The sequence below is a fragment of the Benincasa hispida genome, chromosome 1 (genome assembly GCF_009727055.1).
Source record: "Benincasa hispida cultivar B227 chromosome 1, ASM972705v1, whole genome shotgun sequence".
Taxonomy (NCBI): Eukaryota; Viridiplantae; Streptophyta; class Magnoliopsida; order Cucurbitales; family Cucurbitaceae; genus Benincasa; species Benincasa hispida.
In genome coordinates, this window is record NC_052349.1 from 73,797,266 (window position 1) to 73,810,005 (window position 12,740).

Here is a 12,740-nt window from a genome sequence, read left to right on the forward strand (position 1 = left end):
ATATTATACATAATTGAATATAGACAAAGTTACATCTCCTAGTTAAAATGAACATAACTCCACTATAGTTGACATCTAATATTTAATATCTTCTAGTTCAATACTTCGCAATTATAAATAAATTATATAAATAATATTGACATATAAGATTGTTTTAAATAAAGAAAAATGTGTCAACTTATTTATAAGTATAACAAAATTTTACATATATAAGTGATAGACACATCTAGTAACATCTTCTATTATAAATAAAAAGTGATATTTTATCATATTTAAAAATATTTTAACAGTCATTTAAAATAATTACCCACAAAAATTTGGTAAAAAGGTGTTGTTACCAAAACTAATTAGGAAAATACGATACTCTTTTGTACTTAGTATTAGAGTGTGTGATGTGACTGTCTACCGGTTCAAGATGTGCTTTCAAAGTTTATTTTAAGTTTTTTGAAAATAAGAATAATATTAAGGAATAAATTAAAATAGAAACCCACTCCCAATATAAAGATGTGGACTTAAAAACTTCATAGCATCTCCAAAGAAAAATAGAGAAAACATTAAACCATGGAGGATATCAGAGCACGCGCCGCCGCCAAAGCCTTGTCATTAAACTCCCAGTCCCAACACCCCTCTCCACGCGCCATCACTTTTAACCGTCTCTTTGCTGCCATTTACGGCAGCGCCCTTTTGGCTTTGTTTTATTATCACATAACTTCACTTCTCAAATCCCCTTCTTTAGGTTCCTTCTTCATCTCTGTTTTCTTGTTCATCTCCGACGTCGTGCTGGCCTTCATGTGGGTTAGCTCTCAATCCTTTAAGATGAATCCAATCCGCCGCCGTGAGTTTCCGGAAAACTTGAAAGAGTTGCTGGAAAAGGACTCGGATTTTCCGGCGTTGGATGTGTTTATTTGCACGGCGGATCCGTACAAGGAGCCGCCGATGAACGTCGTCAACACGGCCTTGTCGGTCATGGCGTACGATTACCCTACATGTAAGTTATCTGTGTATGTGTCCGACGACGGCGGCTCCGCCATGACGCTCTTCGCTTTTATGGAGGCGGCTAGGTTCGCCGCCAAGTGGTTGCCGTTTTGCAGGAAAAACGACGTCGTAGAGAGGAATCCTGATGCCTTCTTTACTTCCAACCATGATTTGAACTCTGAGACAGAAGAGATGAAGGTATTTACTCTAGCCATTACTACTAATTATTGCACTAAATTTTTGTTTTCTTTAGCAAAAATTACCAATTTCAATTTTTTTTTTTTTTTTTTTTTTTTTGCCACTAACACCATTATTTTCTTCGCGAATTTCAAGATCTTTGACGTACTGTTAGAAATTTTAAAAAAAAATTTAAAAATAGAGATCAAAGCAGAAGAAATTTCAAACTTTAACGAAACCGAAATAGGATTTAAACTTTGTTTATTACTAAAAAAAAAAAATTAAATATAGCGAAAAAACTAATGATGAGCTAACTTATTTATATATGTAGTAAAATCGTTCCATTAATAGAGAGTAGCAATTTGGTATATTTAAAAATATTTTTAATAATTTTATAATTTAAAATAATTAATTTAATAATAGTAATAGTAATGATGATAATAATAATAATAAATCTTGCAAGGCTTTTCAATTCAACTTCGGGTCATCGGCACACGTTTTAAGGAAATCATCAGCCGATTATTATTTTTTTAAAATATAAATAAACAAATAAATAGAATTTCATTCATTTATTAGATAAATAAATAATAGGTTTAAATAACTACTATATTTTATCTTTGGTTGAACCACATAATTTTAAAAATATCTATTTCTGATCTTAAAGTGGCAATTTCTTTGTTCATATTTGGAAAAGGTTTAATGTAAATTTTGGAAGAAAAAATTAACAAAAATGAACACTATACAAAGGCCAAAAATGTCAGTTACTTAAAGTAGACTAAAATGAGAGATTTTTCTTCTATTTCTATTTCAGACCTCAAACTAAAAATTATAAATAATAATAATAAATAAATAAATCATTTTTTTGTCTTTATTCTTATTTTTTTTTAGTTAAAAATCCCTTTTTCCTAAAATTTTCATTTGATCGATAAGAACTAAAAGTCGGACAATTTAATCTCTAAAATTTAGTTTGGAATGATTTAATTCTTATAATTTCAAATTTATTACAAAATAGTCCCCTAACTTTAATAGTTAGGATAGTTCTTAAGCTTTACAATTTGTAATAATTTAATCTTTATATTAAAAAATATGATTAAAACTCCATGAAATGTTCATTATGTGTAGGTTGGTAACCTGATAAAAGGTTAAGTTTCTTTATAAATTTTAAAGAATAGGTCATTATATAATCAAAATTGACAACTAATGACACATCTTCACTATAGGAAATAAATTGTTACAAATTTGAAGGTATAGGAACTAAATAATTATATGCTAAAATTCAATGACTTTATTATAAATTTAGAAGTACATGAACTATATCATTTACAAATAAAATCTTAAGGACTAAATCGTTAATTCCATGGAAGTTTAGGGACCAAAAATGACTTTTAACCGTTTTGTTTTTAACAAAATTAATGGCATAGTTTTAAGTCATTGAGCAGCATGTTAACATGGGTATGATCTTAAGTCAATAAAGGTTAGAAACAAACATTTGGCAAGTGGATAATAGATGAAAAAATAATTATAGCAATGACTAGAATAGATATATATTTTAAAAGGAGTAATTATCTTAAATGATAAATTTTGCTGGAAATATTTAGAATGATATTTTACTATATTTGTAAATAAACTTATTCATTTTTTTATATTTAAAAACAATTCTTTTTAAAATTAAACGATTAGAATGGAATTTGAAGCTTTAACCTATAAACTATCAAGCAAGATTATTCTATTAATTTAATATATCAATTTCAATTTTTAAATTTATATATTTATTCCATTATAGTCCTAAACCACTTCAAATGATTGTTTAGCTTTAAAAGAAATAAAATGATTATTTTGGCCTGTAAAAGTTGAAGTAAGCTGACTATTTTAGTTCTTTCCATTATTTCATGGCTAATCGTTTGACAAATCGACAATATGTATTAATAAATTGAATAAATTTTAGGTGGCAAGATAATAGGAAGGTTAAAGAAATAATTAGACCAAAATTCTATCAAAATAAAATAAACATAAAAATATTGAAAACAAAAATGAAAATTTCCCCAATGCCCTAAAACCGACAAGATTGATTATGATTTGCCGACAAACTTTTGCCCATGTACGAGGACGAAATTTTGCCATAAATTTAAATATTATAAAGAGATTGGAAAAAGAGAGTCGATTTGATAACCGTTGGTTTTTTAAAATTAAGTTTATTTTTTCTTTATTTATTATTATAATTTACATCCTTTGTTTAGTACAATAATTGAATTCTTAGTCAATTTTCAAAAACAAAAAAAAAAAATTTTAAAACTATATTTTTTTAGTTTTCAAATTTTGGCTTGGTATTTTAAATCATTGATGAAAAGTAGATAACAAAGTAGAAATTTAGAAGTAAAAATAGTATCTATAAAGTTTAATTTTTAAAAATAAAAAATTAACAATCAAATTACCTTTAAATGGGATCTAAATTATTGTAATTATTATTTTAATAGGGCTACTAAATTATCAATACAATACAAACAACACAGAATGAGAGCACCATCTTGACATTAATAATTGAATATGGACAAAGACAGATAATTTCGTCACTAAAATTCATTATGTGACGGAACATAATTTTTTTTTTATCCATGGAACTACCTTGTCTTGTCTTCGGATAGTTGGTCAGATTGTGCAGAGTGGTTGAACTAAAATTCTATGTTATGGAGGCACAAATTCATATAAAGTTAAAAGTTTAGGTCTCATTTGGTGATCATTTATTTTTTTAAAAAAAAATTAAGTTTATTTCTTCTTAATTTCTTACCATGCATCTTTCTTGAATATAATTGTTAAATTCTTAGTCAATTTTTAAAAAAAAAAAAAATTATATGATTTTTTTTAGTTTTTAAAATTTAGTTTGATTTTTTAAATAATTGGTACAAAGTAGATAACAAAACTAGTAATTTAGAGATGAAAGTAGTGTCTATAGACTTATTTCTAAAAAAAAAAAAAAAAAAAAAAAAAATCTATGATTATCAAACGGCACCTTAACTTATGAACTTCATATTTGTGTATATACCTAATGTGTTTTTGTGTCTAATAAATTTGGATTGTTCTTAAATATTAAAAAATGATCTAAAATATTTACAAATATAGCAAAATTTTAGAACTATCAATGATAGATATTAATAAGACACTGATAGACTTCTATCAGTGTCTATCAGTGACATTGATAGACGATGATAGACACTGATACTTATCATTGATAGTTTTAAATTTTTGTTATATGTTATAAATATTTTCAACAGTTTTACCATTTAAAATTATTTTCTTTTCTAAAATTTTAATTTTATATCTCAAAAGAAATTATATATATAAAGAGAGAGAATTTAAAATTGAACTTTATGTCCAATAAAATATTAATTTTTAAAAATTTGAATAGTTTGCAACCTGTTAGATGCAAATTGAAAACTCATATATTTGTTAAAACTTTTTTAAATTATACACCAGATTTAAAATTTATAGATTAATTTCTTACCATTTTAAAAACATAATTTAATTCATAGAAATATAATTTTAAATGCTATCTAAATTACCTAATATTCAATTAGGTTAAAATATCATTTTAGTTTCTTTATGTAGTTTGTTAATTTTAATCAATGTACTTTTAAATGTACAATTATCGTTTTTCTACTTTCAATAAATCTTTAATTTAGTTCCTACCACTAGTTTATTGCAAATTTTTTAGAAATTTTTTTTTATGTATTAGAATTTTTCACAATAAATTTTAAAAACAAGTTTATATTATTGTATTATTTTGTAGGAATGATTTCTTAAAAAAAGATTTTTAAAAATTAGAGTGAAATCTAAAGTATTTTGGCTTGTTGTGTGTGGATATTCAGATAATGTATGAGAAAATGAAAATGAGAGTAGAAAATATTTGTGAGAAAGGGAAGGTTGGAAATGAATTTCTGAATGGAGAAGAAGAGTGTATGGCTTTCAATCAATGGACCACATCCTTTACTCCTCAACATCATCCCACTGTTATTCAGGTATTACTACCTCATTTCTTTTCTAATAAAAGTAAAATGACACACACATATCTAGTCGTTTTTAAATATAGAAAAGTAAATCAAAATATTTATAAATATAACAAAATTTCAATGTTTATTTGCGATAGATCGTAACAGACTACTATCCATGTTTATCTGTATCATGATAGAAATATATAGTAATCTATCACATATAGACTGTGATATTTTGTTATTATTTATAAATATTTTTAATAATTTTATCATTTAAAATAATTTTTCTATATAAATAGGATTTCATGGTAATTTGTGTATGAAGTAGGTACTCTTGGAAAGCAGTAAAAACAAAGATATCGAGGGTGAAGCATTGCCAAATCTCATCTATATCTCAAGGCAAAAAAGTGTAACTTCCCATCACAATTTCAAGGCTGGTGCTCTAAATACTATGGTAATTAATCATAAAACACATTCACTTTGTTTATTTTTTTAAGATCAATTTTATCATTTTTCTTCTTTTCTCTCCTCGTCTATCCTTATTGTTTTTTTATTGAAATAGCTTCGAGTATCGGCTACAATGACCAACGCGCCAATTATTCTCACTTTGGATTGTGACACGTATTCCAATGACCCGCAAACCCCATCTCGTGTCTTGTGCTACCTTTTGGACCCAAAACTTGGAAACGACTTAGGTTATATTCAGTTTCCTCAAAAGTTTCGTGGAGTTAGCAAAAATGATATCTATGCTGGAGAACTAAAGCACTTGTTCATAATAAACCCAGCTGGTATGGATGGGCTATTAGGCCCAAATTACGTTGGCACAGGGTGTTTCTTTGTTCGACGAGCATTCTTTGGAGGTCCAACATCACTCGAATCACCTGAACTATACAAACTTAGCCCAAATCACAACGTTGAAAGCTCCATTCAATCTCAAGAGATTTTGGAATTGGCCCATTTAGTTGCGGGTTGTGAATATGAGAAAAATACCAAATGGGGTTTCAAGGTATAGTTGTTAAAATTCAAATAATGAATAATTATATATACTTTTATCCGTGTTTAAACTTTTATGATGTTGTTTGGCAGTTGGGGTTTAAATATGGATCTTTGGTGGAGGACTATTTTACAGGGTATTGTTTGCAAACGGAAGGGTGGAAGAGTGTATTTTGCAATCCAAATAGGGTTGCTTTCTATGGCAACGTGCCGATTAGCCTTCTTGATGTGATGAATCAAGTCAAAAGATGGAGCATTGGGCTTTTGGAAGTCGCGTTCTCAAAGTACAGCCCAATCACATTTGGTGTAAGGTCCATGGGCCTTCTCATGGGCCTTTCTTACGCCCATTATGCATTTTGGCCTCTTTGGTCCATTCCCGTTACCCTTTACGCCTTCCTCCCTCAGTTAGCTCTCATCAATGGCACTCACATCTTCCCAAAGGTTAAATTTTAATACTTCTCACTCTTCTTCTATTTCATAATCATTTTATTTTTCAACAATATTTTTAAAACTCATACCAAGTTATGAAAACAGAAAAAAAATAAAAATTAAAACTTGTTTTTTTTATTGGAATTCAACTAAAACCAAATGGTTAGAAATCAAGCAAAATTTTCAAAAATCAATTGGTTATTAAATAAGATATCTAATTTTCTATAACTTGAGTAAATATATATATCAACATATCACCAGAAAATTTTCTAATAATGTTAGTCTATGTGTGACTCAACTAGTGAAGACATTAATAGGGTGATATGGGTGTTTTTTAGGTTTGGGATCCATGGTTTGTTGTATACATATCGTTGTTCCTTGGAGCTTATGGTCAAAACCTTGTGGAGTTCCTCCTTATCGGAGAAACATTTGGAAAATGGTGGAATGATCAAAGAATGTGGAGCATAAGAGCTATATCAAGTTTATTCTTCGGAAGCATAGAGTTCACATTAAAGTCTCTTGGGATTAATTCTAGTTTTCATTTCAATGTCACTAGCAAAGCAATGGATGAGGAACAAAGCAAGAGGTACAAGCAAGAGTTGTTTGAGTTTGGAGTTTTCTCACCGATGTTCGTTCCCATTACCATCGCGGCCACCGTCAACTTGGCTAGTGTCGCCGCTGGGCTTATCAAAATTTGGAAATCAGGCGGCGCGTGGGAACATGTGTTTGCTCAGATGTTGGTGGCTGGATTTGTTGTGGTGAATTGTTGGCCAGTTTATGAGGCTATGGCTCTGAGGAACGATGGAGGGAAATTGCCACCCAAACTCACTTTCTTGTCTGTCTGTCTTGCTTTACTTCTTTGCTTTTTTGCTACTTCTTTTTGCTAGACAAATGTTTTCAATATTTGGTTGCATCAATCTCAAGATACATTAATCTTTCTGCATTACACTCTTATAATTAGTAATCACATACACAATATATATCTAAACATTCTAGTATAAACAAGTTTTAAATAACTTATTTGTGACCTTCTAAATTTTCGAGTAATTTAATTTAATTATCTTGAATTATCTAGGATTGTATTTTTAATTTTTTTAAGACTAAAATTTGAGTCGATGAGAAGAGTTAATTAATTTAATTTGTCTCTGAGAAAGATTTGGAGCTTTGAAGTGAATTTTGAAGTTAGATTGTGGAAGATTGAATTTTTTTTTAAGAGAAAAAGGAACACACACATGTATATATATGTATATGTATGTATGTATGTATAAATGACTCTGACTAGTCAAAACCGGGGTTTTAAGATCTTGGATATATAGTAGTATATATATATAATATATAATATATATATATATAGTATATGTATTATTATATATAGTATGTATGTATGTATGTATGTATGTATGTATGTATGTATGTATGTATGTATGTATGTATGTATGTATGTATGATTTTAGGGCTGATAATATAAAAGAGTGAGTAGTTGAGCTGCATGTAGCCCAAGGTGGAGGTCTCACATCTTCTCTCTCTTGAACTCCAAACAAAGAAGTTGTTTTCCTTCTTGTTCTTCACGCAAACAACCCCTCCACGGTCCCAGAGTCGCATGCATTGGAGATTCCTTCATCAGAGATCGGAACGTCGTCGAGGACCAGAACATCGTCTACCGTTGGCAGGTAGATAGCATTGTCACGCGATTCAATCTCTTTCTCTCTCCTTTCCTTAGTTTTCTGCCAACCATCGACTAGAAACTTCAGACACCGATATCGTGCATCTCCGGTCACTGCCGTTTTAGATCAGGTCGTTGTTCTTGTCACCAACAGGTAGACCGCATTGTCGCACATTTCTGTCTCTCTTTGGTCTCTCATCGCTCCGAATATCCGGACACATATGCCATCTACAGTCATGTCATCCCCGCATCGTCACATATCTGACGCTGCCACTAATCTAAAGGATTTATTATCACATGCCTCCGAAAATTTATATTACCGAACTACTCCTATCACTACAAAAACGTAGCAATAGTGGTAAGTCCGAGTCGATCCGCATAGAAACGCGATTTATTTCATTAAGCCAATTTCTTAACTAGAGCGGTAAATTTTTTTTGGGGGGGGAGGTTGGTGTGGATAGAATGGAGTGCAAAAGGAAAAATAAGTGCAAGGGTAGGAATTACTTATTTTCAAAAGCAAGGGAGATCCAATGCAAATTTCAATCATCAAGTTCCATTAATTGGACATGTAATCAGTTTATGCGTACACAACAACCCTCTTGACACGACCACACTAGCCTTTACAAAGACAGACGACTAGCTAGGACCAAACCAAGAAAGCGTCCTAATTAAACTACATGCATTAATCCTAATTGGGTTTGATAATGATCAATTAAGACCAAACACACACGCATTAAGCTTTAGGATTCCATTGTGTCGATTAATTAATGATGAAGCCCTAACTTAATTAACCAATTTATCCTTGAACCTAGATTAAACATGCATCCTAAGATTCAAGATTATATTAACAAATCCTAGCATACATATTCAACCATTTGTTACCGGAGTGATTTTAAACATAGACGAACATTAGAGAAACGTGCGAGCCTAAAATTGACTAGCTAAGGCATACATTCGTGATAGAGGCATCAATCCAACACAAAAATATATATCTAAAACAAACAAGATTTAGGAAAACATAAAATCAATATGCATTAAGTTCAAAGAGCATGAATCTCAAGAAATTTACAAAGGGTTCTTGCTCCCAAAAACTAGATAGAACTCAACATCCCATAGACAAGAGGAAGAGGAGAAGTCCAATCCATGTTTACAAACTAAAATAAAATGTAAAAGTTAACCTAAAGATGCTAAAAAGATAAAGGAAGAAGAAGACGTTGGAGCTCTACTTCGGCCTCCATCAAATTCAGCATAATAAACCCTAGAGAATGGAGATACTATTTATAGGCGTCGAGGGATCACAGCTACCCTTTGGCTTTTTGGCCCGAGCGCAAACGCATTTTTTCTTTTCCGTGAAATTCCAGAGCACCGTTGTGCTGCCCTATTTTATTGCTCTCGGCCTTTGAGCATCGAGTGCAGTGCATGGCTAGCACCACTACACTCAGGTGTAGGGGTATTTATGTCATTTTGCTCCTTTGAAGCACCGAATACCAGATTTCACTTCTGATAGCTCCAAAATGACTCCAAACGGCACGTATATTCCAAAATGCATTATTTGCTCAAATTCCTGCAAAAATAGATATTACCATTTAAAACATGACAAACAAGCTAAATTAAATACATAAAAATATCTCTTTTCGAGAGCGTCTCAAACACCCCCAATCTAAACTTTGCTCGTCCTTGAGCAAGGCAAAACAAAATATAAACATGAATCATGTGATGCAGATGAGTGACTTGAATCTCAAGGCTAAACAAACCATTCACAAAGATAGGGTCATTCAATGCATGTACTCAACTAAGAAATTTAAAACTAGTTCTTTACCCCCCCCAATGTGTGTGCACTTAGCCAATCCTATCTAGGTCTTTACGAGCTCGGGAAGGTTTTATTCAACCATGAACTCGTTTTTCCCCTGCTCTGGCTCAGAGGATCAAGTATTGAGCTTCCTAGACCCAAGGTGACAATGTAAAACTCAAAGGAACCAAACTTTTATTCTTTTTTTTTTTCTTTCTTTTTCTCTTTTTTCCCCTTTTTTTTTCCCTTTACCTTGTTCTTACTTTACATATAAGAGGAAGTCTTATCCAAACTACACCACCTTCGTTTTGGCTTGCCCAATGGGTTATGTGAAAGACATTTAATTACAAGCAATGTATCCTTTAAAGATGTCGAAGCTTACTCATTCCTCAAGGGCACTTTAGCTCAGAGGGAAACCACGAGTATCATAGCCGCCCCAGGTTAATCACATCCCTAAGAAAGATGAGTAATCCCCTTCAAAAATGTCATACAACTTACTTTTACACTACAACATACTTTCGTTTTATTTAGCACACAATAGGTTTTTATTTTACAAAAAAAAGAGTTTGGCAAAAACCTAAGCATACATTACTAAGTTGAGCTTCAGTCACTTAACAATTATTATCTGGACCTTTCAGGGTGACAACAAATATATGGACCAAATAAACCAATTCTAAGCATTCAAAACCATAAATAAGACGGCTATGTGCTCAAAATATCCAAGAGAATCAAGAAAAAATTTCAAATTTGGCAAAAAATCATGAATACATTTTGTGAATCCTAAACAAAGCAAATAGAGGGTTATCTAAAACTTATCACATAATGTCATTATCATAATATATGCATCACAAAAATCATATAAGTAGCTCAACGACAAAGTCTAAGCTCAAGTACTCAAAGACTTGCCAGACATGCATATATAACCACCACCCCAAACCTAAAATGATAAATTATCACCAATGTATCTTTAATCTAAGTCCGATGAAAATAAAGACAAGGGAACAAAAAAACCCCACTGTAAGTATTTTTGTGCACGGTCTTTGAGGTGTGATAGTAGGGTTTGCCTCTCAAAAGAGGCTCTTCTTTTCTAGGGTCCCTACAAATGGAAAAACAGAAGTTAATCTAGAAAGCAAATAAAAGAAAGCAGTAAATTTAATCATCTGACTCCCTCTAGGAAGGGCAAATTTTTAACGTTGGTTGCTTAACGTAATCCGTCCCCCTTTCAAGGTACGAAGATATTCTCATATTTCTTCAACCTTTTCTTACTTGAGTTGATGTAGCACTCAACTCTCTGAAGAAACTCCATCTTCTGAAGGGTGCTGGACAAGTCAAATTTGGGGTTTTTTTTTTTTTATAATAGGTAAGAAAGGAAAAAGATAGAATCAAAAGACTCAAGAGACTCAAACGAGTCCAAAATAGAAAAAGACACGACAGACTCGTGAGAACAAGAAGAAGAAAACTCAAAGATATACGAAAATACCAAAGGGTAGAATAGGGCGAGGTTTTTCGACCTCTAACTCTATCACTTAAGATTCGTCGGATTTAGGTTCTGATTCTTCTTCTGCCTCGATGATTGGGGTTAACCATGACGTGAGGTCCACCTCATTGTTTTTATCATCAAAGCATATTACCTCATGGGGGAATGCCTCAGTTGCCTGAAGGTGATGCAGCTGCAGTGGGAACTTCTACAATCTCCTAATTGTATCAGCAATTTGAGTGAGCAAGTCACTCAAATGTTGTAACTTAACTTTAACCTCCATCTCGAACTGAAGGCTCTCCTAATGAAGTCTAAGAAAATCTTGCTGCATAGAGAACTGGTGGTTAAACAATTCTCTAACTATACCTCTAAATACATACCTTGGTCGGTCTCTTGAGCAAACTCTAACGGCTAGAGGATGGTAAGGTGGTAGTAGTATGGCAGTTGCACGTAGGAATTGCCTGAAGGAAATTGAACACGAGGATTTCCATGAGCAGCGGAAGGATCTTTCCAAATTTCAATCGTATATGAACATTACAATTATAATCACATACGGAAACAAAACGGTTGTGCATAAAATAGAAATTACAGCATGCTTTACTATAGATCAAGAACAAGAATCAACAAACCTTTGCAGACTCATCTTTAAGCTCCTTGATCACGAACGCTTGATCACAACAACACACGAACTTTCGTCCAACACGACCCGAACACCGCGCACTCGAACTAAGTGATCGTCAAGGTCAACAAAAACCTTAAACACCGCGAATGGCCTCCACAGAACCTCGACTATGTCAAGTTGAGTATGACACCACCAAGAAGGCTACCTTTGGTATTTTCAGTGTGAGAATCCAGAGAGTGGGTTGTGTGTGGACTTGGTTTGAGGCAGAAAACTGGAGGAAGAATAATCGTGTAAACGATTAAGCAAGTGGGAGATGAAATAGTCTATCGTATAGGTCGATGCCCAATCGTTTAGTAAAAGCTATGCGATCGTCTAGCAAAAGTTATGCGATCATTTAGCTCGTCGTCTAGCTAAGTGTTTATCATGTAAGAACACTCCACGATCGTTTAGCTAACTCTAAGTTGTTGCTTAGTAAATCTGGTTTACTTGACAACTATCCGTGAGAACTTTTCGAGAGTGAAAATCTATAAAAAAAAAAAAAAAAAAAAAAAAAAAAAAAAAAAAAACTTTGCAAATCTTTTCTCTTCTTTCTAAAGACTAAAATTAGGAAAAACATTTTTCCTTTTATC

General features: G+C 31.9%; 1 protein-coding gene across 1 annotated transcript; it reads left to right on the forward strand.

Moving 5' to 3' along the window:
• Positions 1 to 496: 496 nt before the first annotated feature.
• On the forward strand, positions 497 to 7,513 carry LOC120068940 (cellulose synthase-like protein G2). The gene is made up of 6 exons (XM_039020581.1): positions 497 to 1,173; positions 5,016 to 5,165; positions 5,467 to 5,592; positions 5,701 to 6,144; positions 6,225 to 6,572; positions 6,899 to 7,513. The coding sequence occupies exons 1-6, from the start codon at positions 562 to 564 to the stop codon at positions 7,445 to 7,447; spliced, it is 2,229 nt and encodes a 742-aa protein (XP_038876509.1). The 5' UTR covers positions 497 to 561; the 3' UTR covers positions 7,448 to 7,513.
• Positions 7,514 to 12,740: the final 5,227 nt, after the last annotated feature.

Coding starts and splice junctions, on each gene's coding strand:
- LOC120068940 (XM_039020581.1), top strand. CDS start 562: ATGGAGGATATCAGAGCACGCGCCGCCGCCAAAGCCTTGTCATTAAAC. Junction 5,593..5,700: donor CTGGTGCTCTAAATACTATG/GTAATTAATCAT, acceptor TTATTGAAATAG/CTTCGAGTATCGGCTACAAT. Junction 6,573..6,898: donor GCACTCACATCTTCCCAAAG/GTTAAATTTTAA, acceptor GGTGTTTTTTAG/GTTTGGGATCCATGGTTTGT.